This window comes from Petromyzon marinus, chromosome 54 (assembly GCF_048934315.1).
Source record: "Petromyzon marinus isolate PM22_M1 ecotype Great Lakes invasive population chromosome 54, UKy_Petmar_22M1.pri1.0, whole genome shotgun sequence".
In the NCBI taxonomy this organism is placed as follows: Eukaryota; Metazoa; Chordata; class Hyperoartia; order Petromyzontiformes; family Petromyzontidae; genus Petromyzon; species Petromyzon marinus.
Genome location: NC_133720.1, coordinates 9,609,204 through 9,636,420, shown reverse-complemented (window position 1 = coordinate 9,636,420; position 27,217 = coordinate 9,609,204). Strand labels below are relative to the sequence as shown.

The 27,217-nt window shown below is 56.0% G+C and overlaps 1 protein-coding gene across 3 annotated transcripts in view; it reads left to right on the top strand.

Moving 5' to 3' along the window:
- LOC116954071 (chromodomain-helicase-DNA-binding protein 7-like) overlaps window positions 1–27,217 on the top strand; it is a 107,450-nt gene that overhangs the window by 25,667 nt on the left and 54,566 nt on the right. For 2 of the 3 annotated variants that reach the window (XM_076052165.1, XM_076052164.1), the window contains 6 exons: window positions 16,006–16,592; window positions 17,858–17,984; window positions 19,962–20,111; window positions 23,332–23,400; window positions 25,198–25,256; window positions 26,296–26,413. In XM_076052165.1, the coding sequence (XP_075908280.1) occupies window positions 16,006–16,592; window positions 17,858–17,984; window positions 19,962–20,111; window positions 23,332–23,400; window positions 25,198–25,256; window positions 26,296–26,413 (1,110 nt within the window). Of the gene's footprint in view, window positions 1–16,005; window positions 16,593–17,857; window positions 17,985–18,075; window positions 18,111–19,961; window positions 20,112–23,331; window positions 23,401–25,197; window positions 25,257–26,295; window positions 26,414–27,217 lie in introns of those variants that run through there. The other variant, XM_076052166.1, reaches the window with a different exon arrangement.

Below are 27,217 nucleotides of genomic sequence, written 5' to 3'. Positions count from 1 at the left end.
GCCGCCACTGCCCTGCATCATTTGGCGATGTTTAAATTTGGAATTGAGGGCAGTGTGACCGAATCTCTTGCGCACAATGCGTCCGATGTCATCGGAGCTCGTAAGCTAAGCAGATGCGCATCTGCGGCTGTCTGGAATGCTCTTCCTTCTGATATAAGGAGGCCACTGGAGCTTATGCACTTTTAAAACATCTCGATTGAAAACTAATTTCTTGAACTGCTTTTTGGGTTTTTAATTTGTCCTTACCCCTACACCTCCGATTAGCACGGTTGGCTACGTACCGTGTGAAAGAATTCAACATGTATACATTTTGGCAGACTATACCTTGTTGACGCGCACCGATTTAATAGCCTTGCACTATTCTGGTCTTGCGCATGCCCAACGTGTTTCAGGAGCTCGATGCCGATGTCGAGGTTTGCTGCTCGCCACGACGGGAGGGGAGAGCGTTTGTAGTTTTGCCGTTCCTCTTTTGAAGCAGCACAGACTGTAGTATTAGTAGTATCCTGTACGGTCCATAGTTTGTGTTGCATGGCCACAATCGCACGACTGTGGCTCGTGTGCATTTACTTGTCCAATTATGGAGCTGTTGCAGTGCACAGAGGCCTGCTGTTGATGTTCCCATGCAGTTGCTGGTTCCACCAGCGGTGTCTTTGAGGAGGAGGAATGTTAAAAGTGGTGTGCGATGTTTGTTTGGGTCTCGAATGAGGTGAGGCTTCCACTAAAAATGCCGACCGCAATAAATAATTATTCTGAAGCATATTCTTGAGAATGAGACTCGGTCTCTGCGCTGCTTTGAACTTAACATCGAGGCGTATTTGGGGCTCCGAATATGACTTCCTGCACGTGTTTGGGATGTTAAGAGAGCCAGCTAGGGTGCTGATTGCGTTGACCTGTGATTATATTATGTTCACCCGTGTGTTCTAACCTTCTGAAAACTGGTTCTCATATCTCTCGCCACTGGTGATAGCCGTGGCCGGGAATCTAACTGGGGACCCAGCAGGTTCACGGCACGGCATGCCAACCACGGCGCCACCGCTGCATGCCTTGTGTGAGAGAGAAAATTAATGTTGGTCCAGGTGTGTGTGTGGTGCATCGTAGAGTGGTAGTGCTGCGGTTAGCGCGCTGCGACGCAAACCTCGTGACCCAAGTTTGATTCCCGCTCTTGGCCAACACCGGCGACGATTATCTGAACTGGTCCTGGGCCTCCCCTATATCGACTCCGCCTCAAGTGAATACCTGGTGCGGGGTGTAAACATCACCGCTTTGGAGACCAAAGTGGCCGGGCGTGGTGTTGGCCATCCACCCCCTTGTGTGATGTGCCGGCCTTAATAGGTGCTCACTAACAGGCTAACAGAACTTTTGAGGCTATACGGGGGGGGGGGGGGGGGGGGGTGGGATGTTTGTTCCTTTCTTTGTTTGGTGTATCGTAGATGCAGCAGCAGCGTTCTCCGAATCTCGCGTGGACGCTTGGTGTGTGGCGTGCGGGGATTCCTGAGGCTCCGCTATTGAGGTTTCCAGGTGCTTTAATTGGATTTGAGTAGACGAGATGATCCGCAACATCAACTGTGATGCATCCACTGCTGGATGAAGGCCTCAAGCTGTCGCCATCACTCACGGTCCTGCAAACAAAAAAAACGATAAACGATGGGAAGGTTGCACATTCAACTCTGTCCCATCAATCCCTCTGGGGTCGATTAAATGAATCCAAACTTTTGGCAGACGTCAACCGCGGTTGTCCTGTGGATAGCTCGATCCCCGTCACGGAGATGTGGAATTTCCACAGGGCCGTACGTAGAAAATGAGCACCAATGAGAGCCCCCCGATGCTCGTTGGAGCAGGGAAATTGCTTTGGCTTTGAATGCGTGCGTACGAGTGTTGATGAGCGTGTCTGTGCATGTCCAGCCCTTTTGTCCACTCCGCTGCTGGATGAGCCCCCCCCCCCCGCTGCCCGAGCCGTCGACAACCCTTACCGCGCTGCGATGCAATAAAAACTGTAGCGTTGCTTAGACGAGAGAGCCATGAGTGGGCAAGCCCGGGGGCCCAATGCACAAGCCCTCCACCTCCTCCTCGGCTATTGACGGTGGAGGGCAGACGGACTCCTGACCCCCCCCCTCCCTCCCCGTGTTTGCCCTCCGTGAAAGCCGACCCCGAGCTCGCTTTCCTCACTTCCGGTTCCTCCCTCCCCTCGGTACGAAATTCAAAACTCTTGAGATCTGGAGGGAAATCCTCTGCCTTGGCAGCGCCAGCGAGAGTGCCGTGCGGGCAGCCTGCACCGGGGCGAGGTGGCGGGGGGGGGGAGGGAATCCCCCCCCCTCCCCGCGGCTCGCGTCCCATTTGCGCCGCTGTACGTCACGACGCTTGGCTGCAGTTTCAGTTCCCCCCCCCCCCCACACTTGAGCGACTGCCAGAGGGGGAAGGCGCGATGGGGGCCGGCGGCGCCACGCGTGGGGAGCGGTGGTGCAGCGGTTAGCGCTACGCAGCGACCCGGGTTCGATTCCCGCTCACGACCAACACCCAGTGACGGATTATTTGAACCGGCCCTGGGCCTCCCCTAGGCCGGGGTTTAGAGGACGCCGGCGTCGCTTGGCGCTGCCGTTAACCCGGCGGCCTCCAGATCCAAGCGGAGAAAAAAGTTTGGGGGCGAGCAGAGGCTGCACGACTCGGGACCTAAGCCACGTGTTTGCGTGCGCGTGGGGGAGCGGTGGTGTAGCGGTTAGCGCGCTGGGCTATGAACCCGGCGACCCGGGTTCGATTCCCGCTCACGGTCAACACCCAATGACGATTATTTGAACCGGTTCTGGGCAACCCCTAGGTCGATTCGGCCTCAAATGAGTACCTGGAGCGGTGTGTAAACATTGCCACTGGGGAGACAAAGGCGGTCGGGCGTGGTTGCTGGCCACCCCCCCCCCCCCCTCGTGTACCGTTCTGGCCGTCATTGGTGCTACTCGCTTACGGCACTTGCCCCACAAGTCTCTTCAGGCTTCACGGGGAATCTTTGTTTTGTGTGCTGCGTTGCGCAACCGCGCCGCAGGGCGCACCCCCCAATTCACAGGGAAATTAAACCGACTCGCTCGTTCACTCTGCACTCTCTCGTTCACTCGCTCGTTCACCCTGCACTCGTGCACACTGCACTCTCTCGTTCACTCTCTCGTTCACTCTGCACTCTCTCGTTCACTCGCTCGTTCACTCTCTCGTTCACTCTGCACTCTCTCGTTCACTCTGCACTCTCTCGTTCACTCTCTCGTTCACTCTGCACTCTCTTGTTCACTCTCTCGTTCACTCGTTCACTCTCTCGTTCACTCTCTCGTTCACTCTCTCGTTCACTCTGCACTCTCTTGTTCACTCTCTCGTTCACTCGTTCACTCTCTCGTTCACTCTCTCGTTCACTCTCTCGTTCACTCTGCACTCTCTCGTTCACTCTCTCGTTCACTCTGCACTCTCTCGTTCACTCTCTCGTTCACTCTGCACTCTCTCGTTCACTCTCTCGTTCACTCTGCACTCTCTCTCGTTCACTCTCTCGTTCACTCTGCACACTCTCTCGTTCACTCTGCACTCTCTCTCGTTCACTCCAGCACGCTCGCTCACCTGCTCGCTTACTCGTTGGCTCATTCCCCCCCTATCGCTCGCTCACTGTCACTTGACCGTTCCCTCCTCGCTCGCAGGGCAGGTGGCTGTGGGCTAATTGTATGTGCGGCCCTTTTGCCCATTCAGTGCTGGATGGGCGATGGCCTTTACTTGGTTTCACGGAGACGACAAACGTTGCTCGCGACACGAGCCGTGAAAAAAACAAAACGCGACAACGGGCGGGTGTGCCGTGAATTGTTCCGCGCGTCGTGACGTGAATCGTTAGGTGTGTTGCTATTAACGCAACTCGTTACGTGCTAAGTTTAATTGCGTTGTCAGCGCGCCCACGAGCTGCTCACGTGCGAGCAGGCGAGGGAGGTGGCGCCTCGGACGCTATCGGGGTAGGGCGGACAGAGTAAGATGGGTTGGGTTGGTCAGCGTGGGTGGGTGGGGTAGGTAGGATGGGTAGGGGGTGGGTTGGTGGGGTGGGTAGTTGTGAGTTGGTTTTGGTGGGTAGGGTCGGGTGAGTCGGTGGGTGGGGTGTAGTGGGTAGGGTGGGTGTAGTGGGTCGTGCTTGCCGGCTGTAAACGACGATGGATGACGTCCGTAAGCCCGGGCCGCTAAACGGGTTTTGATGTAAACAATTTATTTTTTTAAACGAGAAATTTGTGGAATTCCAAAAACCTGACATATGCAGATGTTTGAGCGTGGTTCTCTCGAAATGCGACCGTTGAAAAAAAACCGATGGGACTTTAAAGGGTTATACAGTTCCATCAGAGTTTCTGTAAGGTTGATGACGTATTAAATAGTGTATTGTAACTCGAGGGGCAATGATGCATCGATTCATGGATTGACATTGATACTCAAGTTAACAGCGCATTGTGTTTTTAACAATCTGTCATCCATGTTGGGCGTGAGTGTTTGTGCTCGCGGGTGGTTAGCGCTTCGCTGCGCTACGAATTCAACAGCCCGATTTCGATTTCCGCTCATGGCCAACGCCAGTGACGATTATCTGAACCGGTTCTGGGCCTCTGCTAGGTCGACTCAGCCTCTAATGAGTACATCGCCGCTCCAGAGACAAAGGCGGCCGGGCGTGGTGTTGGCCACCAACCCCATCGTGTGCCGTGCCGGCCTTCATAGGTGCTACTCGCTAACATCTCTTGCCCCAACAGTTTGTTAAGGCTATCTTTGTCTTTGTGGTGCGGTAGTGTAGTGGCAAGCGCACTCCACAATGAACCCAACAACCCGAGTATAATTCCTGCCCACGGCCAACATCTGCAAATATTCGAACCAGTCCTGGGCTTCCCTTAGGTCAACTCCGCCATAAATTAGTAACCCGGTGCAATTTGTAAGCATCACCTCTGGGGAGATGAAGGCGGTCGGGCGTGGTGCTGGTCAGCTAACTTCTGTCAGCCTTTGTCGATGCTCGCTGACAGCACTTGTCCCAACAGTCTTGAGGCGATGGGGGGGGGGAGGGGTGGGAGTGCATCTTTGTTTGTGTGTTTGTGGGGAGCGGTGGCATGGGTAGTGGTCAGCAGACTGCTAAGAACCCCTGCAAACCTGGCTTTGATTTCCGGCCATGGCTAACCACGGTGGAGAGTGACATCTGACCTCGTCCTAGGGCCCCCCACCCCTAGGTAGACTCGGCTTCAAATGAGTACCTGATGCGGTGGTGCGTAAACAGGGCCGGAGCCAGGGGGTGACAGGGTCGACAATTGTCACCCCTGAAAAAAATAAAAAATCGAAAATCTGAAACATTCTGCGTATAAGTGTACGACACTCGGTCTGGCGGGCTCCGTGCAACTGCATTGTCAGAGTGTGTCGCCAACCGATGGCGTGGGGTATAGCTGATTTCTCATTCAATCATTCTTGAAATTAAAATTTGTTGAATGTCACCCCGGGCTGAAAATCCTGGCTCCGCCCCTGTGCGTAAACATCGGAACTCGGGAAACGGACAGCCGCGGCGGTGTGGTGCTGACCACACCACCTCCTCGCTAGCAGGATCTTGATGTTTCTGTTTGGGTGAGCGTGTTGATGTGTGTATTCTATGGTGTGTGGTTGTATGATATTTGGTGCGTGTTCGGTGGTATGCGTCTGGGTTTGTCTTTGTATGCTTAGGATGCATTGTGTTGTTTGGGTGTGTGTGGGGAACGGTGGTGCAGCGGTTAGCTCGCTGTGCTACAAACCCGGCCACCCGAGTTATTTTTGTGCTCGTGGCCAACATCAGTGATGAATATCTGAACTTGGTCCCGATCTTCCCCTAGGCCGACTCGCCCTAAAATGAGTACCTGGTGCGGTGTCTAAACATTGCCACTCAGGAGACAAAGGCGGCCGTGCGTGGTGCTGGCCACCCACCCCCCCTCGTGTGCCATGCCGGCCTTCAAAGCTACTCGCTAACAGCACTTGCCCCAAGAGTCCGTTAAGGCTACTAGGGGGATCTTCGTCTTTGAGTGTGTGCTCACATGTTCTCTGGTTTAGCATGCGCTGTGGGCGTGATGGGCTCGGGGTGTGTGTGTGTTAGTGTACAGTGTATGCGTGAGCGTGTGCGTGTGCAACACAGAGGCCGTCTGGTTAGCGATGCGATGCTTTGGGGTGGGGGGGGGCGTGATGGGTTAGGGGGTGGGTGGCGCGCTGATGAAAGTGGTTTGCGAGGCACGTATCCGACATGTAAGCCCCTAAAGCTGCGCTTCGCCAAATTAAGTGCAATTACCAAATTAATGCGATGGGGAACTCATGACCCACCCCAGCTGAGACCCCCCCCCCACCACCATCACACCCCCCCCCCATACGGGAGCTCGGTTCAATCCCGCGTAAGGATCCGAGTCCTTTGACCCCCTCCCTCCCATCGCTCTCTCAGCAGCAGTCGGCGATGCCTCCATGTCCATCCAATCGCTGGAGCGCAGCGCACAGAAGGGTTTTTTTTTTGTATTCAGGGCCGGTTCTCAAGGCTGGCCCCTTCTTCCTTTGCTGTGTCCTGAAAGTGGCGTGCGGCGGTTGGAATTTTAACCAGTTTTATTCCCTTCGTTGCCATTTGCTCGGCGTCGTTGCGATGGGACAAAGTGTTCCTCTTGGAACTCTCTCGGCAATAAGTGCGTCAACCCCGTGTGTTCAGAGAAAGGCCCCCCCCCCCTCCCTACCCGTGGAGAGAAATATCGCGGGAATATCTTCAGAGAAGCGATTGCTTATGTTTTACACGGGAGGGACAAACGCTGTACTTTCCCATGCGCCCCGATGTTGGGATGTCTCTCGCACGGCGGTCAAACTGGTGTCTTTTTATTCTTAGGCCTGGAATTAAGCCAAAGAGGTGACCAAAGAAAATGCTATTCTGGGCTTTTTGTTCATTCATCGGTGATGAGGCTGAGACCAACTTTCTTTCATGCGAGATCCCAGCAGAGTGGCAACTCGGTCATCTGTGTAAGTCTGTCTTTGTGAGGCTGTTTCTGTGTCTCCGTGTGCCCACATGAGTCTGTGTGCGTCTCTGAAAGTGGTAACTTAGTCGCACAGACACACAGATGTAGAGAGTCTCCGTGTCTTTACATGAGTCCGCGTCTCTCTGAAAGTGGTAACTCGGTCTGTGTAAGTATGTGTTGTCTCTGTGAGTCTGTGTGTCTGTGCGAGTCTTCGTGTGTCTCTTTGCAAGTCATTGGTGATCAGGCTGTGACACCATCAACCGGCTTCTCATGATATCACAGTGGAGTGGCAACTCCGTCTAAGTCTCCTGTGAGTTTGTCTATTGTCTGTGCAAGTTTCCCTGTCTCTACATGAGTCTGTGTCTCTCTGAAAGTGGCAACTCAGTCTTTGTAAGTCCGTGTTGTCTGTGTGAGTCTGTCTCTGAGTCTGTGTGTCTCTGTGCGAGTCTCCGTGTCTGCATGCGTCGGTGTGTGTCTCCCTGCAAGTCGTTTGGCGATCAGGCTATGAGGCACCATCAACCGGCTTCACTTGAGATTGCGATGTAATCACAGCTGTGCAACCGAAGACCCAGACTCGAACCCAGCGTCGTCGGTGGCGCCGACTCTGCGTCCCTGACCACCCCTCCCGCCCGTCCCCCCCAAGGCCACCTGGCCGCCTCGTCAGCCCCACGGGTGCGGCGGGGGAGGGAGCTTCAGCCGGGCCTCGGCCACCCCCGGGGTTTCCGCGGGAAGGCCCCGTGACCTACTAACCCCCAGCGCTGCCCGCCGCCACGGGGAAAGGAAGCTGTTGCGACGGGGAAGGAGGCCTCTGCTGCCTGGAGGAGTGGGGGGGGGGCATGGGTGGGGGGGTTGACAACTGCTCTAAATTATGCATAAATCTCCTGGGGTGTGTGGGAGAGTGGGGGGCAGCCCGGGGTGGGTGGGTGGGTGTTGTGGTGGGGGGGTAGGGGTGGGAATGCGGTCAATGTATGAAGGCACTAAGTGCTGTGCCTCGTTTTAAATTATAAAATGGAGGCCGTGGTGTTTGTTTTTGTTTTGGGTTCTCCCCCACGCCTCGCGTGGTGAGTGGCTGCTGTTGTTGTTTTCGAGAGCGGCAATTGTGTTATTGATTTCACTTTAAAAAACCCAAAAACTATTTTTTTTAAGTTACGGCCCGTGTGGTGAGCCGTGCTTGGGGGGGGGCGGGTGGGGGGGGGGGGGAGCCGGGTGGGGGGGGGGGAGCCGGGTGGGGGGGGGGGAGGTGGGGGGGGGGCGAGAGCAGCAAATCACGGATGGACAGAGCAGCGGAGCGGCGGTGGTCAGCCGGTCGTAAGGGCTCCGTTTAAGCATTTCCATCGTGCTCCACCGCCACCCCCTCCGTTAATTGGAAAAGCATGGCAGGGGCGCGGGGGTCTCGTTGTGAAGAGGCTCTCGGGGCGGGGGGGGACGGCAGGGTGGGGGTCTCACTGCTGCTGCTGCCGCTTGCTTGCTGGAGGTCGCAGCAGATTGCTGGATTGGCCCCCCTGCCCGCCCGCCCACTCCAGCCCTCCGTGGTGATGGTGCCCGGTGTTGACTCGCACAGCGTGGAGTAGTGGCGCTCGTGCCCCCCCCACCACCCATTCCCCCTCCCCCGGTTTGATGCAGAGAGAAATCAGAGCATCTCGTGAACCGTGGTGCGAGTGGTGCCTCTTAACCGGCTGTGACCGGTTTCTGGACCCCCAACCCCCCACCTCCCACCACCCCCCTCCTGCCTCCCTCCCCCTCCACCCCCACTTCAGCTCCCATCTCCCTCCCCCTCAATCGGAGCTTCCCTCCCCCTCCCCTGCTCTCCTCTTGCCACCACCACCTCCCCCACCACTGCCACTACCGTCGCCACCACTTCTCCCACCACTCCCTCCTCCCATCCCGTTTGCTCTATTTACATCATAATCAGCAGTAACTGCTCCCCCTCTCTTGCCCGGCCATTGGCCGGTTTCCAAGTAGCAGGTACCCTATAGGAACGCGCGCCTCGATGTGGTGTGTGGGGGAAGGGGGAGAGTTGGGGTGGAGTGGATGGGTGGAGAGAGGCAGGCAGAGAGAGAGGCGCTTACAGGAGAGAGACGGGCGGGAGGGGAGTGTGTGTGTGTGACGGGGCGCGTTCAGGCAGGCAGGCGCAGTGGGAGGAGGAGGAGGGGCTCCGGGTGGTTGTTTGCGATGACCACATCTGATTACAGATAACCCGATTTTCGGTTGGTGGCTTAGCTCTGCGGCCAGGCCCTACCGGACGACTCTCCAGCATCATCACGAGGACTCTAACAACCCCGACCCAGGGGTGGTGGGTTCCCCCCCCACGTGTCCGCACCACCAAGGTCCCCCTCGCGTTTACCCAGGGGCGCGCGGGCACGGGCCTGGGCCCTTGCCCACTGGCAGGGTCAGCGCAGGTCACAGCAGGATCTCTCATCGCTAGCGGCGATCGGCCCTTTCCCGTGTGCCGCTGCTGGATGGCGGCGGCGGCGCCGCTAGTGGGATGATGTCCGGCGCCGCGGTGGGGCGCGGAGGAGGAACCGCTGGCTCGTTCGCAGGCCACCCCGTTCGGGTGTAGAGGTCGCTGTTGTCTGCTACCTGGCGTAGCTGCTGTGGCAGAGCTACCCACCACGGTGGCTTGGAGATGTTAACTACCTCGCCTAGTGTACAGGATGTCGTGGGCTCGATCGCCAGCCTTGAAACCTGCTTGTTTGTGGAGTTTGCATGCTCTCTCCCTGTGGTGGTCGCGTGGCTTTTTCTCCGGGTCCCCTGGTTTTTTCCCTCCGCATTTATAAAAATGCCTTTCGAGTATTTGGCTGCTGTAAATTTCCACGTGATCCACCACTTCGTTTAGCTTCCATTAGTGGCCAGGTCCCTCCTGAAAAAGAGCTATAATATAACTCAGTGGCCCTTACCTTGTAAAATCATAGTTCAGTAGTAGTTTAGGATGACGGTGATGGTGGTGGTGATGGTTAATAATTAGACTGAGTTGCTTTTGACACGGAGTGCCCTACTCGACCTATGCGTTACATTGCAGCTCATCTCAAACACGTGAAAGGGCCCCCCCGCCCCATATTGGCAGCTGTCCCTGCGTAACACAAGGTGACTCGGCACCTGGCCTGTACGTGGGCCATTAGTCTGTCTGAAGGGGACGATGATTGCTGCAATGTGTAATTCCAGTTGAGTAGCGTGCGTGTCATTTTCTGATTTGGAACATTTGAGTGTGTGTGTCTTGGTTTGGTGTGTTTCTGTGTTCAATGCACGCGATTTGATTGTGCATTTGTGTGTGAGGTGAGCACATGGATTTCTCCGTGTGTGTTTTGCCTGTGGCTGCGTGTCTTTGTGTTGGTGTGTGGTGTTTAGTATGTGTGCTTGTGTCTTCGTGTGGTGAGTGTGCGTCTTTGTGTACGTTTCCGTGTGTCTTTCTATTGTGTGGTGTATGTTTGTCACTGTCGTTGAGCTTGAATGTCTGTTCTGGTCTACTGTGTATGTGTTCGTCTGTATCTGAGTTCCTTTGTGTCTGTGTGTAACTGAGCGTGTCAATGTCTTGAGTATATGTGTGTTATTTGCACTTGTATCTGTTTTTATTGGTCTTTGTGTGTGGTGTATGCACATATCTGTTTTGTCCTTGTGTGTGTTGTGTGTCTGTGAATTTGTGTGCATCTGTGAGTGTCGGTGTATCTGAGCGTTAGTGTCGATCTGTTAGTGTCTGTTAGTTTGTGTTGGTGAGTGTCGGTCTTTGTCTATGAGTGTCGCTATGTGTGTGTCTGAGTGCCAGTCTGTCTGAGTGGTATGAGTGTCGGTCGGTGTGTGTCGGTGAGTTTGTCTGTGATGTCGTGTGTGTCAGTGAGTGTCGGTGTGTCTGGATGGGGTGCGTTTCTGGGTGGGGTGCATACACCACGTAATGTGCGCGCGTCCCCAACATCTCATCCCCAACATCTCATCCCCAACATCTCATCCCCAACATCTCATCCCCAACATCTCATCCCCAACATCTCATCCCCAACATCTCATCCCCAACATCTCATCCCCAACATCTCATCCCCAACATCTCATCCCCAACATCTCATCCCCAACATCTCATCCCCAACATCTCATCCCCAACATCTCATCCCCAACATCTCATCCCCAACATCTCATCCCCAACATCTCATCCCCAACATCTCATCCCCAACATCTCATCCCCAACATCTCATCCCCAACATCTCATCCCCAACATCTCATCCCCAACATCTCATCCCCAACATCTCATCCCCAACATCTCATCCCCAACATCTCATCCCCAACATCTCATCCCCAACATCTCATCCCCAACATCTCATCCCCAACATCTCATCCCCAACATCTCATCCCCAACATCTCATCCCCAACATCTCATCTCCAACATCTCATCCCCAACATCTCATCCCCAACATCTCATCCCCAACATCTCATCCCCGTGACTTCCAACTCCCCCATCGCTCTGCGAACGTACGGACCGACCGGCCAACAAGCCAAATCCCCTGTCATCGACCACGACAGCTACAGGGATAATAACAATAACGACAACAGCAGCAGTAATAATAATAATAATGGCAATAATAAATTTTAATTGCGTATGAAATGGAGCGTAGGGGAATGGCCGTTATCGATCGCAGCTGCGATGGAGCCATTGATTGGACCGGACTTCGCGATATGAGCAACACGAGCACGATCCGCGACATCTCGGCCTTTCGGACACGCCGCGCCGATCAGCCCCGATCGGCGCTCGCTCATCGTCCCTGGCGGGCACGGCGGGCGCCACCGTGAGAGAGCCGCCACCGGGGAGCCGGCTGCGACGCCGATATTACAAAATCGTCGCTTGCAGTGCTGCCGTCCTCCCGCTGTCCGTGCACTTGCGCCGATCATTTTTAAATCGTAAACATTTTTTTTCTCCTTGGGTAATGGCGACGCTTTGCGTTGATTAATTATGCAGGCGGCTCCTGTTTGCTGCTGCTGCTGCTTGTTGTTTCCGCTGCGATGAAGGTAAGGGACCGTGCGGATGTGGCGCGGGACTCGATGGTCTGTGAGTGGATACTGGGGGTCTGTGTGTACACTGGGGGGTCAGTGTGGATGGTAGAGGTCTCTGTAGATACCGGGGGTTTATGTGGATACTGGGGGTCTGTGTGGATGGTAAGTCTAGATACTGTGTGTTGACTGGGGGCCTGTGTGGATGGTGAGGGTCTGTGGATGATTAAGATCTGTGTGGATACTGGGGGTTTGTGTGGATGGTAAGGGTCTGTCTAGAGACTGGGGGTCTGTGTGGATACCAGGGGTCTTTGTGGACGGTGAGGGTCTGTGTGTGGATACCAGGGGTCTGTTTGTGGATACTGGGGGTCTGTGTTAATGGTGGCGTTACCGTGGATGGTCAGGGTGGTGCCGATCCATGTATGAAAGGCGGGGGGGGGGTGTATAATCTGTGGGTAAAACAAAAGCGTTTTGTTGTCTTCCTGCGTCGGAAGTGTCACACGAATAACAAACTCAACGTATTCGTCATCAGCACTGCCTGATGGATGCAAACTATGAAATGGGCGACGTTTCGGTTGATGGCCCTTCTACATAGCGGAGAGGTCCGTTGGGTGATGTGGGTTCAGCGCTCATGTGGGGTGTGGCTGAGATGATCGGTTCCGTTTGCCGAAGACGGTCCGGCCTGTGGGAATCGACTTTTAAACTCCCGTTAATTAATCTCTGTTTTCGATTCCGCTCTCGCCACCGCCTCTGCCACCGTCGATTGCGAGCGGGTCGTGCATGCGCGCGCGCAAGAGATTCCCCGCGGGATTTATTTTCCCTGTCGTGACCGGGGGAACGGAAGCGTCGTACAAAGCAGAATACTCCCAAAAATGTTTTTGGCGAAGTGGCCAATTTGTACAGGGGATCCCCACCCGCCTCCTCCTGAAGATGAGTCTTGGGACTCGGGGCGAGCCTTTCCTGAGCAGGGGGGCCCGTGGAGATCGGTGGTCGATCCTTGCCGCTTTACAGGTGAAGTTTAAAAGCGTGTCCGTCTGACACAGGGGTGGGGGGGGGGGGTGGGGGTGGCGCGCCACGATCGCTCTCGCAGCGATGGTCTCATCTCCATGGGACGTTAGTTTGGCATCGTGTTTGCCGGATAGGGACTTTGCGTTTTCGGAGGAAGCCGGCCACGTCGTTGAAAAAAGCCCTTCGACTGCAACTCGGGGGACAAAAAAAAAGCCAGAGCGAAAATAACTCGGCAGTAACCGCGTTATAACACGCACCGCGCTGCTAACGATCTCCTTCCCCTCCCCCACGCCCCTCGTTCACGACGAGCGTAGCTGCAGGAAACGCATCACCCTGCTGTCAGTTTGTGCGTCCGTCAGCCGCCCCCCGCGCGTTTCGATCGTACGCGCCGCCAAACACTCAGTCGTCGTTTTATCATGCCGTACTGCACTGTACTATATTGTACAGTACACTAATATACAACTGTATGGTGATTGCTCTGCACATGCATCCGTGTGTGTCGGTGGTGACGGGAGCAGTACAACTTTGTTGTACGACCCGAGACCCCGGTACCCGTGCAAGTTTCTCGGCGACGCGGCGATGGTGCGTTCATGTTCGGATTGTCCTTTAAGAGCGGGACTCGTGAACACCCCCTGATCTGTTGCGGTGAGAACTCTCTTCTGGTTCCGTAAGCGGTTTGTCACATCGAGGTCGTACCCGCGGTTGCAAATGCGTGACCGCGGTTTGCCATCACGGCCATCGGTCAGCTTTCACATTGCCCCAATCGGACGCTTGGGCAATGTCGTCGGGCAGCGCTAGGGATTCCATGCCCTACGCATTATTCTTCTTCCCTGTTTATGACAATAATAATAACGACTAAACTTTTTTTTTTTTACCATGTAAGGCCCAACTGAGCTGTGTAGAGCTCTTTTTCAGAAGTGACCTGCCGAGCACAAATGATAGCTCAACGAAGCGGCTTATCATCACGTGGACGTTTATGGCAGTTAAATAATCTAAACTTGTGACGTTGATTCTAAATGTGGAGAGAAAATGAAAGGAACCGGAGAAAAATCCATGTGACCACGGGCAGAGAGTGAGAGAGAGATACAAACGTATACCACAGAAATACAGGTGTCAGGGCCGGGATCGAACCCACGACCTCTTGCATACCAGACGAGGGAGATAACATCTCACCACCGTCGCGCTCCACCGGCGTCGACGGGCGATTGGCACGCGCTCGTCCCCCCGGGAAAGGCGATGATGCGAACGCGCGCCGCGTTCGTACGCAATCCTCGGCGCGACGCGTGAGGGGGGTGCAGTGGATTCAGCCGTGAGCTTCAGAACCGCGGAGGTCGTGGCGCCAAGAGCCGGAGTGGGGAAGTCGCTGAGTGTGGTGGATGAAGTAGCCCTGTGGTCTCCGTTTTTTTCCTCTTCTCCTCCGGAGCGATTGTTAATCATTTCTGCCCGTGCGCTCGTTTTGATTGACCGCACGATGCTGATGAGCGCCTGCTTCGGCGCAGGGTTTTTTGCGAGTTCCTCCATTTGGGTCGGCGCGTTTTATTTTCTCGTTCTTGCATTTGTGTTGTTTTAAAGTAGCGCCTTCAAGATTTCACGGTCGAAAGCGTTCACGCGGTAGATTCTGTTTTGTCCCTCCGTCCGCAAAGTAGCTACACGCTTGGGACTTGCTACAGCATAAGCTCCTCTATCCGGCACCCGTGGGGAATGGAGGGGGTGCCGGTTAATCAGATTACGGCGGTTATCTGAGAGTCGTACTTGCATAAACTTTCAAGAAATAAACTTAAGCCTACATTCTCACTGTGCCATAAGTGACTTTTACAGAGGTACTCACCAGTCCCTTTTAGAGCATTCTAAGTTGATTGTAGCGAGCGGTGGGGCCGTGCAGAGTGTGCAAACTGCCACTCGCACCACCACTCGGCAGCGTCCTGAAGATCCCGTAAACAGCAATGGATCTACGGTAAGCGCACGGCAAGATGCCAGATGGCTGTCGGAATTTTTCTGGATACGTGAAGGAAGACTTGTATTGCCGGCTGACAGATGCCAGTTAATAGAGCGTTCCGGATGGTCGAATGCCGGATGACAGAGCTTTTGCTGTCTATAGAAAAACAGCCGCATTAAAAGAGTTGCGCAATACTTTGGCGATCACTTTAAAAAAACAACACCGTTATATATGGATACGCCTGTGGGGCCTAGGTGACGATGTCATTCGGTGTGACATCATCAGTCTACGTCACTACATGCGAGCGTCTCTGATGCCGATGACATCATCTTGTGACTTCATCTTGTTGTGTGGCTCAGAATTTGACATCCCAATTAAAACACTTCCGAGGACAAGTGTGTGCTGGAGGAGGGTGTTACGGAATCTGTGTATTTGTACGATTTTCCTTCCCCTGCTTTTACCGCCGGCTCAGCGATTCCTCTCTCGTCCCTCGTAAACGGCAACGCCAAGCCGGGGGCGGCGGTGGGGTGGAAGCGCGCCGCCCGCGTCCTGTACGCACGGCGAAGTTGCGTGCGTCCACGTTAAAATCGGCGCGATTATAATCGGCACTTGCCTACGGCCGGCACCGGCTGTCCCGTCGACCGCACCGCCCCCCCCCCCGCCCTCTTCCACCTCCCGTGAAGCGCAAACCGGCACACCCCGTGGTGGGCGGTCTTTTTCGGGCAGGTGGATCCTGTGCCGCAGGGCGAGTGCGGTGAGCTCCGTGCGCCGGGGTGGCCGTCGCGTGCAGGTGGCGCTTTGCTCCATCGCGGCGTGTTGCCCCGCGCGTCGTCGGCTGGTGGCGGTTACCAATCTTGTGGCTCTCTGTGTCAAAGTGTGTGGTATTTGTGTCTCTGTGTATCCGTGTTTGTGCCTGTGTCTACCCGTTAATGTGCATATCTGTGTTTTCTGGGTGCCTGCCCATGTGCGTGCGCCTCAGTGCCCATGTGTGAGTGTTTCTGTGCGCGTGTGCTCACGTGCGTTGCTCTGCCTCTGCCCGTCTGCGTGTGCACGTATGCCTGTGCGTTCACCCTCTCACGCGTTCCTCCATCTCTCTCTCTCTCGGTCTCTCACACCCAGGTCCCACAGATGGTCCCTCTGAGCCACCAGGAGACCGTCGCCACCCAACCCGACACGACCACGCTGAAGCCCGGCCGCAAGGGCAAGCGCAAGCGCGCGTCCCAGGACGACGAAGGCGGCGGCGGCGGCGATGCCGACCCCAACGGGCAGGGCCAGGCCAAGGCCAAGGGCGGCCGGGGCCCGGGCAAGGCCAAGGGCCCCGGCCGCAAGAAGCAGTCGCAGGAGAAGGCGAGCGACAAGGCCAGCCGCATCGTCGCGGAGGCCATCGCGAAGGCGCGGGCGCGGGGGGAGACCGACATCCCCCGCGTGCTGGCGCCGGCCGAGATGCACGACGGGCGTCCGCTGGGGCAGCCGGCGGGGCTCGACGCCGGCGGCGACCTCGACATCGCGCTGCCGCAGGCCAAGAAGCCCAAGAAGAAGGCCGCGGCTGGCGCCGCTGCCCCCCCCAAGGAGCCCAAGGCCCCCAAGGAGCCCAAGAAGCCCAAGGAGCCCAAGGAGCCCAAGAAACCCAAGGAGAAGAAGGAGAGGAAGCCCAAGACGGCCACCTCTACGACGCAGCCCAAAGCGAAGGCCGGCAAGAAGAACAGGTGGGGGGTGTTGGTGAGGTCAGGTGGGGTGTTGGTGAGGTCAGGTGGGGTGTTGGTGAGGTCAGGTGGGGTGTTGGTGAGGTCAGGTGGGGTGTTGGTGAGGTCAGGTGGGGTGTTGGTGAGGTCAGGTGGGGTGTTGGTGAGGTCAGGTGGGGTGTTGGTGAGGTCAGGTGGGGTGTTGGTGAGGTCAGGTGGGGTGTTGGTGAGGTCAGGTGGGGTGTTGGTGAGGTCAGGTGGGGTGTTGGTGGGATCAGGTGGGGTGTTGGTGAGGTCAGGTGGGGTGTTGGTGAGGTCAGGTGGGGTGTTGGTGAGGTCAGGTGGGAGTAGTGGTGGGATCAGGTGGGGGGTAGTGGTGAGGTCAGGTGGGAGTCGTGGTGGGATCAGGTGGGGGGTAGTGGTGAGGTCAGGTGGGGGGGGGGGAATTGGTGGGATCAAGAGGGGGGGTAGTGGTGAGGTCAGGAGGGGGGGGGTAGTGGTGAGGTCAGGTGGGGCATCGGGGGTGAGAACGTGGCGCTGTGCTGCCCTGGGGGCCTGGGTAGCACCGTGAGGAGCGTCACCGCTTTGGGCGTAGGAACGTCCCTTCCTCAGTTGTGGTTATTCTAGGACTCGTTAGGCAGTGTTGCACTTTGCCACGCACTCTCTTTGTAGAGATGCTGTATGGTAGAGACGTAGGGGATCTCTGAACAAAAAGCAAGTGATTGAGTTTGAAGCAGTGATACGCGGAGCGAAGTGCACCGGAATTCAGCGTTGTACTGCACACTCTGTACCGCCTCTGGTCCCCGCCATCATCCACCCCCGCACTGAACGCCGTGGCGAAGCGTAGTCAAATAGCCCCCCACGACCCACGTGCCGTCGGAGGCCTTCATCCGGAAGCGGATGATCGGACGCGAGTTGACCGTTCGCAGTTTCGGTGTGCGTGCGTGTGTATGTGTGTGGGGAGCGCGGTATTGCAGCGGTTAGCTCGCTGCACCATGAGCCTGGCGACACAAGTTCGATTACCGCTCACGGCCAACACCGGTGACAATTATCTGAATCGGTCCTGGGCCCCCTCCCCTCTGTCGACTCGGCATAAAACGAGTAGCTGATGTGGTGTGTTAAACATCGCCACTAGGGGACAGTCGGCCGGCCGTGGAGTTGGCCACCCACCCCCTCGTTTGCGTGCCGTTCCGGCCTTCACAGGTGCAACTCGCTTAACAGCGCTCGCCCCAACGGTCTGTTAAGGCTACACGGGGGATCATTGTGCGTGTCGTGCGTGCTCGTGGCAGCAAACCTCCGGTGTCGCCCGGCTCGCTAAAGAAGAGCAAGAAGAGGAAAGGGGAGCTCTCGCCGGACCACTCGGACATGGAGCGCACGCCGCCTCCCTCTCCACCCGAGGAGGAGAGCCTGATCGAGGTAAGCGGCCCGTCCCCTCGCCGCCTCCTCGCTCTTCTCCCATCCCCGCGCCTCTCGCCGTCTCGCCCCTACTCGGTCTCTCCCTCTACTCCTCCCTCTCCACCCGAGGAGGAGAGCCTGATCGAGGTAAGCGGCCCGTCCCCTCGCCGCCTCCTCGCTCTTCTCCTCCCATCCCCGCGCCTCTCGCCGTCTCGCCCCTACTCGGTCTCTCCCTCTACTCCTCGAGTCGCCGTTTTTATTATTTCGATTTTCTTCCTTACGACGCAGCCGCCGCCGACCTGTGGAACTCGAATCGAGTCTTCATCTGGAGTGTCTGAAGCGGTCGCCCATGTAGTCCACTCCTGGCTCAACAGGCCCCCCCAATGTCTGATGGTTGTTGGCCAAACGTCCCAATGCAGGGTCTTCCTGAACAAGCATCTTCGGACTCATTGTGGCTTTTCCGCGTGGATAATTTGGCTGCCATAAATTTCCACACGATCAACCACTTTGTTGAGCTATCATTTGTTGCCAGGGCCCTTCTGAAAAAGAGCTATAGAGCTCAGTGGGCCTTGCCTGCTAAAATAAAAAGTAGTTTTAGTTTTCAGTTTTCCTAATGGGGGCCCGTCTCTCGGGCAAGGCCCCAACCGTTCTGCCGCTGGTGACCGCTGGTTAGGTTTTGAACATCGCGGTTGTCTCTCCTCCCCGAACCTCCTGCCCGACAATCGACGCTCACCCTCGGCTGAGCGGGAGCCAGCTGACGGTGGCAAGGCGGTGGCGCCGGTATCACAGCGGTGATTCGATATGAGATGTGACGGACACGTCGGGAATTATTATTGAAGCTTATCGCTGGCGGAGGGAGGGCGGGTAGGAGGGGCAGTGCGATGATAAGAGGCCGGTGGCTGGGAAGCATGCGAGGTGTGTGCGCGCGTGTGTAGCGGAGAGCGGTAGTGCAGCGGGGAGCGGTAGTGCAGCGGGGAGCGGTAGTGCAGCGGTTAGCGCGCTGCGCTACGAACCCGGTGACCCGAGTTCAATTTCTGCTCGCGGCCAACATCGGTGACGATTATCAGAACTGGTCCTGGGCCTTCCCCTAGGCTGACTCGGCCTCAAACGAGTACCTGGTGCGGTGTGTCAACATCGCCACTGTGTAGCCAAAGGCGGTCGGGCGTGGTGCTGGCCTTCATAGGTGCGACTCGCTCGCAGCACTTGGCCCAATGGTCTGTTGAGTCCCTGAAGGCTATACGGGGGGGGGTCCTTTGTCTTTGTGCGTGTGCCACATGCGCACACACACACTTGATGCTCCCCATGGAGGAGAAGGTTGACGTCCCAGACGTGCTGCATACGTTTCCGCGGTGGTGGCCTACTGCTCATCTCTCTCTCTCTCTATCTTCGGTGCGTTTTTGGGTTGTACCCACTAGAGAGTTGTAATGGCACGATGCCCGACGGTTCGGCTCCGGCGTGAGGAACCAAACGTCGGACACCGCGGGCACGACCCAGAAAAGCCGCCGGAGGGATGTTGCGTCTGTGCCGCGCTCAAACCGCGTTGTGGATGAATCGACCAAAGTTTGCGTTGAGCAAAAGTTAACTTCTGCACGTGCCGTGCAGAGTTCTTAATGGAATTGCATTCAAATATTAGATGGGGGTGTACAGACGTACAGCATTCTCGTACTGGGGCACAAGGACACGCGCGCTCGGCCCTTCCCCCCACCGAGCGCCGGCGTCGGGGCTCCACAAACTCCTCTCTAACAGCAGCGGTGGGCATCCCTCCGTCCCTTCTCTCCCCCCTCCCTCCCTTCTCTCCCCCCTCCCTCCCTTCTCTCTCCCTTCCCTTCCTCCCCTCCCTCTCTTCTCTCCCTCCGTTCTCTTCTTCCTCCCCTCCCTAACTTCTCCCCCCCCTCCCTTCTCTCCCCCCTCCGTCCCCTTCCTCCCTTCTCCCCTCCCTCCGTCCCTCCCTCCCTCCCTCCTCTCTCCTCCCTCTCCTCCCTGCTTCCCTTCCCGTAGAAGCGGCGCTCGAACCGGCACGTGAAGCGCAAGCGCTACACTGAGGACCTGGAGATGAAGCTAACCGACGACGACGGCGACGACGACGAGGAGGTGGACGTGACGGGGACTGGCGCCAGCCCGGTGGGCCGCTCGGCCCAGCACGGCGCGGTGAGCACCACGCCGGCGCTGGCGGCGAGCGCTGGCCGACTCCGTGCTCCGCGGTCGTTGATCACCGGCCGTTGCCGCCGCCGCGGCAGCAGCGCGGTGTCTAAATCTCCTTCCGTTCGATTGACCCTAAAGTTCGAGTCGGAGCTATCGGCCTTTCCGCTCCGCCCTCCTTCCTCTCCCCCTCTCTCTCCTCTCCTCTGTGCTGCCCACTTTGTCTCTTTTTTATTGTTTCCCACCCCCCCCACCACCCCCAGATCGTAGTTCCCTCCGTTTTTATTTAAAGCTGCTGCCTCCTCCTCTGTCTCGCTCAGCCCAGCTGTTGTGTGTAGGGTGGGGGGGGGGGAGATAAAAGACTGCGAGAGAGGAGAAAGGGAAATGTTAACGGCGGTAGCTAACGGGGGCGGGGGGGGGGGGGGGATGCATGACGGTCGGCAAATAGTCTCGGCGCATCGTGACATCTGCGGCGGAGAAAGGAAAGGTAAAGGTCGCGGCATGGATTATACGGACGAATGGCGCGCTGAGCCTTGAGGGGTGGGGCCTGCGTGCGAGTGAGTGGGTGGCCGATCCTCGCTGATGAGTCTGATGACGATGATAACGATGATGATGATGCCTCCTGCCCCGCGGCACTAACGGTATCGACCGCCGCCTTCCGCGTGCGTTAGAATGCGGCGGGGGTGACGGCTGGGCGCCGAGCTGGGAGGGATGTGGGGGGGGCGGGAGCGCGGAGGCCACCGGGGATTGGAGGCGGTGGGGGTGGGTGAGCGATGGCGTGCAGCGGCCACGGGGAGGAGGAGCAGGCTGCGGGGGACAGGAGGAGGAGGGGAGAGCGGGCTGAGGGCACGTGGGGTGGCGAGCTAGGGGGGGGTGAGTGGGTGATGACGATTCATGCCTGGCTTGTGGTGGTCGATAGACCCGTGACAAACTCGCTCCTCCGTGGGCTGCGTGTGGCCGGGCTCCCTACTACATGGGCCGCGCGCTGCCCGCCCCTCGGTTCAGTTCCCCCACCAATCCCCCCCTCCTCACCAAGGAGTGCTTTTACAACAGCTGGAGTTGCACGTGCACCCGGCACACCGCGCGTGAGTGCGTAAGGTATGCGGCGTGCGCGGCGGTGATGAAATGTCACGACGCCGCTGGAGAAATCCATCCTTTTTCGTTCCTCTCGTGTTTTTTTCCGTCATTTCTTTCGTTTCTTGTGGGTTGTTTTTTTTTCTTTCCCGTTTACATTGGCACGTTTTTTTTTTTGCTCTCCTCCCTTACCATCGTCTTTAAGTTATATTTCGCGGTTGTTCCGCACGGCTCCGCGATGCGATGCGCTTCTCGCGTCCGCCAATCGTTGCCCGTCCGTGACGTTCCGCCACCGTTTTTGCTCCACGTGCCGGCAGCGCGCCCGGCAACGCGCCCGGCAACGCACGCGGGCGTGCGGGGGGGGGGGAGGAGCTCTTGTGTGTTGCTCGCTGAAAATAAACAAACCACGGGGTACCCTGCGGCGTTGGAACGTCGCTCTGCAAGATACGGCGCCCCGACCCCTGACGATGCCCTGCTGCTGCTGCTGGATATTTGGAGTTTGCGGTGTCTCTCTCTCTCTCTTTCCCCGTGTTCGCGTGGATTTTTCTCCGGGCCCTCCGGTTTTTCCCCTCCACTTTCAGAATCGATGTCACGTGTTCACAGTTATTTGGCTGCTGCTGCTACTGTGAATTTCCACATGATGACGACGATGATAAGCCGCTTCGTTGGGCTGTCATTCGTGACGGCCAGGATTGCTTCTGAAAACGGGCCGCGTAGCTCAGTGTGTGGGCCTTATCCGGTAAAATAAAAAAATACTTCAGAATCGTTTTCAGGAGGGTCCTTCCAAGTTTGGGTCGTGGTATGGGGAGGCGAATGGTGCCGTGTGTGATCAAAATGGTGTGGTTTGTAGTAATATTTTACACTTGATGTTTTTGCCCGATCCCGGGTTTCATTGTATTTGGATTTAATCGCCGCTGTGGCAGGAAACCATTACGTGACAAGTAAAAAAGATAATATTCCTCTCCTTTAATAAATCGGTTACCCTGATAACCAGGTCAGAGCGCATTGAGGTATTAGTACAAACTGGCAAAGGGGAGACTTGCGGGAGTGACTGCAAGGACAAGTGGAAATCATCCATCTGGGCCGAGCTGCGCTCAGACTTCTCATCGTTCAAGGCTCGGCTAATGACTCGTGAGCGCAGCACCCTGCCTCTGCCATCTCGCCTTAATTGCTCTCATTAATTAATTACCCTTATTAATGTCGGAACATTTCCGTGTACAATCAAATCGCCGCTCAACCGCGCCCGATCTCGGCGGATGTCGGAAGCTGTGCAGTGGCGCGAACCTGGATTAGCGGGCCCATCACCGCGGCCACCACCACCACCCAGGGCTTGCCAGGTGTTGTCGGCGCGGGGCTGTGGTGAGGTGTGGCCAGGAGGTGGCGGTGCTGAGTGTCTCCCCCCTCCGTTTACAGTGTGGTGCTTACCTAATCAACTTATCGCGGGTCTAAATAGCGGTTGGACAACTAAAACAGCTCGCATTTTATATCAGGCCCATAATGTAACAAATTCCTCCGAGTGCAGTATTTGGTCTAAGGGCCTGCCCCCGGCGGCAGCTGTTCCCCGTTGGCGCGGGGCAGTGAAGGAGCTGCTCGTGTGTGTCGTGTCAACGATTCAGAGACAGTTTCTAGGAGGCACCTTCTTCATGAGCAACTTTCACGGTTTTGTCCACACACTCTCCACAGTAGCTTAGCCCAGCCTGTACACAGCACTAGCCGCCTAACACTGACGGCGCCGACTGCGATAGCCAACTCCTCTCCTTCGTAGCGCAATGTCTAGCGGAGACGTTTAGCGACGATGGCGACGAGACGACAGGGACGACGAGACGAGTCCACTCCCAGAACCGGCAGCCTCGAGCCCCCCGCTCTCGGCTCCTTTTATGCTCCCGGCACGGCCTGGCACCGCCCTGACCGCGCCTCCCTTCTCGAACCCGCTAGCAGGTTCCAGGGACCCTCAGACGGGGTCCTCCGTGACCCTTACTCTAGTTCCTCTACTCTGCTGACACATCGCGCACGCCCTCACCGGCGTGTGCCCTGTCTGTCCGCCGCAGCTGCCGCTGCTGTCCACCAGCCAGCGCTATTACACTACACGTGTGTGTCACGTGTGTCGCGTGTGGCAGTGAAGGAGCCGCTCGCGTGTGTCCTTGCGCGTACGCAGGAACATCTGGGCGAGGAGGAGGCGGCGGTCGTCGACAAAATCCTGGCGATAAGGACGACCCGGAACGAGGTGGGAGGCTGTTATTTTTATTTACGCGTTGCCCGAACACGGCAGGAGATCGTTCGGCACACTCGCAGGGGGCAACCTGTTGCTCGTTCGCCCGTGCCTGCTGCAGTCGGGTTATCGGAGCCAATTGTGCGACCCAGCCACACCCCGTGTGACTTATGGGTTAAACGTTCGGTTTTTGAGTGTGACATTACTCTCGTCTGTCCACGTTTGGTGGTTGCTTTGCCTCATTGCTGTGCGGTCTGTTCTCCTATAACGCGGCGGTAGTAGTTTCGTTCCTAAAGAACCACCGCGTTATGTAAACATTGCGTTGTAATTAATAATAATATATAATATAGGTTAAAGCGACAGTCCGCGATAACACGTGAGATGCGTATGCAGGCCGAACAAAGACTGAGGCGTGTGGGTAGCATCTAAGAAGCATCCAGCAGCATGCCGCCTTTGTGTGATCCTACACCGTGGCAGCCGCACAACCGCGTATTCCTACTCGCGCGACGTAGTTCCGTTCACTCGATAGCATTATATCCAATTCGCGTTATGTAAACACGTGGCGCTATAGGAGAATAGACGGTACGTGGTTTTTGTTTGTTGGGCTTTTTGTCATTTTTGTGACAGTTTAGGGGTCACTCTTGTGAATGTGAGAATCCTCTCCTGGTCTTTCACGAGTTCTCGCACCGGGCACACAGAATCAAAGTGCAAACTTGAGCCCACTCACATGAAACATCCACCCAAACCACTCGCTCATTCACTTGCTCATTTATTCAATTACTTACTCAACCATCCTCCCACCCAAACCGCTCGCTCGCTCGCTCACTTGCTCACTCACTCACTCAACCATCCAACCACCAAACCACTTACTCATTCACCCACTCGCTCACCCAGTTCACGAGACTCCTATCCTGGTCTCTTAAGTTTTGACACTCGTTGAATGAAATTATCTTGAAACTTAATTTATTTCACACAGCCCAATTTCTCGACGGCGCTGATATTACGTACTCCCACAAGGCCGTTTTGCTGATGGGATGTGTACAGAGTACTTGGGTTCTTTTTAGGTGGTGGGAAGGAAGCTATAATCATGCGATTAATCTCTTCGATTGTGACCGAAGGATTGGGACTCTCACCATGCCTTACATGTCACTTGATGTCACCACCCCGGGCGTGTAATGCGCCACAGCCATCCTTGATTTAGGTCATCGAAAGTCAAAAGTCTAATTTTTCATTATTTTAGACTGCAGAAACAGACAATTTAGACGCCTGAGAATCAGTTGAATCGCTGTAAGAAATCATCAGTACAGTATCGCCTTTGTTGCCTACTGCAGCCTTGTGTGTTGGGGGCTTTGTCTGTGACCATCCGGTCCGTGTCAGTGGGGACGATCTGGTTTTTACTGCCTGTGTGTCCATGTGTGTGTGTGTGTTCACGTGGCGGTTACAAACCCACCAACCACCCACCTTCTAATGTGCCATGCCGGCCATTTACAGGTTCTACTCGTTAGCGGCACTTGCCTCGACATCCTATCAAAGGCAATACGGGGGTGGGGTGGATCTTTATATTTTTGTGTGTGCACACAGAGTGGAGTGCCGGGTGGCTAAAACACAGCATGTTGGCATAGCAGGGGGCACAGGTAGTGCATCGGCCAGTCATCTCAGTCAACTCACGGCACCTGCTGGCTCTGTCCCGTGACCTCTTGCCAGCGGGCGTACGACACTTCACATGGCCTTAACGTGCACATGGCCACTTAATGGCGAATGATGGTTGTTGCTGTTTGTTGTGTTTACACGCGCTTGTGCGTGTTCCGCCAGCTGCCTTCCGGCGAGGGTTCCGTCGATGTCGAGGAATTCTACGTCAAGTACAAGAACTAGTAAGTACGCAACGGGGCAGCGCTGTCGTGTTACTTATCGCCCACGATTTTATCAACGCGCGAGAGTCTCTCTTTGTCTGGGCCTCCGCCGATGGGAGATAGGACCCTGGGTGGGGCGGTGGGGGCGCGGGTGTCTCGTGGAACAACCGAGGGCACTTCCACGGATTGTGTAATCTCGCGGTCAAAATTTCTAAATCCGAATGGGAGGGGCGAGGTGTCAATAATAATAATATTATGACCCGGGTGGGGGGTGGTTGGAGGCGGTGTCAGTGTGACGGTGTTCACGGCAACATCTAAAATCGCACACGCAGAGGTTGCTAACGTGCGTGTGGCCTTATCCAGGCCACCAGCTCGGCAGAACTGGATGTGTGGCCGTTTTGTCGTTTCGAACCACCAATTCTGTAAAGAGTTGAGGACATGTTACCGCCCCAACAACAGGTAGCAGAGTGGGACATGAGCACGCTAATGGTACGCTGATGCTACTTTCATCCAGCTGGAGAGAAATGAGGCAGGGCAACCGCACAAACTTATCAATGAGACTGTGATGACGAAAGAAAAGTAACTGATCCTTGACTTGAATCATAACCACTGGTCGCGACCTATTTGTGGAGTCGCCGGACAGTGAATTGTTAGCTGGGACCGTAGCCCTCTAATGGCAAAGAAAACAGATGCGGTCTTGGTGTCAGATACATGACAAGAGCGGTGCTTCTGGGCACGACAGAACCAGGAAATGCCGGGCCCACTGCCTGCTTATTCCGGCTTGTTCTCTGCAGCGGCAGCAGTAGCAGCAGCGGTAGCAGCGGTAGCAGTAGCAGCAGTGGCAGCAGTGGCAGCAGTGGCAGCAGTGGTAGCAGTAGCAGCAGTAGTAGTAGTAGTCGTGGCAGTGGCAGCAGCAGCAGCGGGCCGACGTGCGTGAATTTCCGTGCAGAGCTCAGCACTTGGAGCCCACGGTGCAAAACGATGAATGAAAGTGGCCAGAGAGTATGATGTGGTGCTCTCCCCCTCCCCCCTCTCCCCCCACCCCCGCCCCGTCCCCCAGCTCGTACCTGCACTGCGAGTGGGCCACCGTGCCGCACCTGGAGCGGGACAAGCGTGTCCACCAGAAGATCAAGCGCTACAAGGCCAAGCAGGCGCTGCTCAACAACTTCTTTGCCGAGGTGGGGAGGCCGCGGCTCTGCCGCCCCGGTGGACACCCCCCCCCCAACCCCCAAACCTCCAAACCTTTATTGCAAATCAGTTTAAAAACCAAACATAAAAAACCTCAATGTGTTCCAAGTGCCGCAGTGCGCGAGACGTTGGACGTAGAACCAATGTCAACTTGCTGAACCCTGCCCCCCCCCCCCCCCTCAAGGAAATCTGTTTTAAAAGAGCCTCATAGCTCATCAGATTCCTCTAGTCCCCCGAAAGGTTCTGATTCTGCACACTTTATTCGATTGGCTTTGTCGGGTGGCCACACAACTTCGGGCATCCTCGCAGCGGCTTCTGGCTGACCATGGAACAAAGATGGTCACTGTATTGCGCGCTTTCAGATGCGCCCCAGACGGTTCTGCAGCCGTCTGGAATGCTCTTCCGATATGATGAAGCTACTGGAGCTTCACACTTTAAAATCATCTGTATTGCCAACTAATTTCTTTGGAAACGCTTTTGGTGTGCTAGTTTGTTGTCCTTACCCCACGCCTCCGATTAGCACGGTTGGCTACGGTACGGTGTGAAATAAGATCTGCATATATATACTATTGATGAAGACAATTAAGTTTATTTGAGTTTAACCAGGTAGGAATTCGAGAAGCTCGGAAGAGATTAATTTCGATGAGTAACTAGGATCGGCAAAATGATAAAAGCAAAACAAATGAAAGTAAACGTCAATTTTTGCAAAATGGAAATCGAAGGGAAAAACAACCACGTCGTCCACCCATGCAAGAAATGAACAATACTGCGCAAACACTAATCAGCGTTCAAAT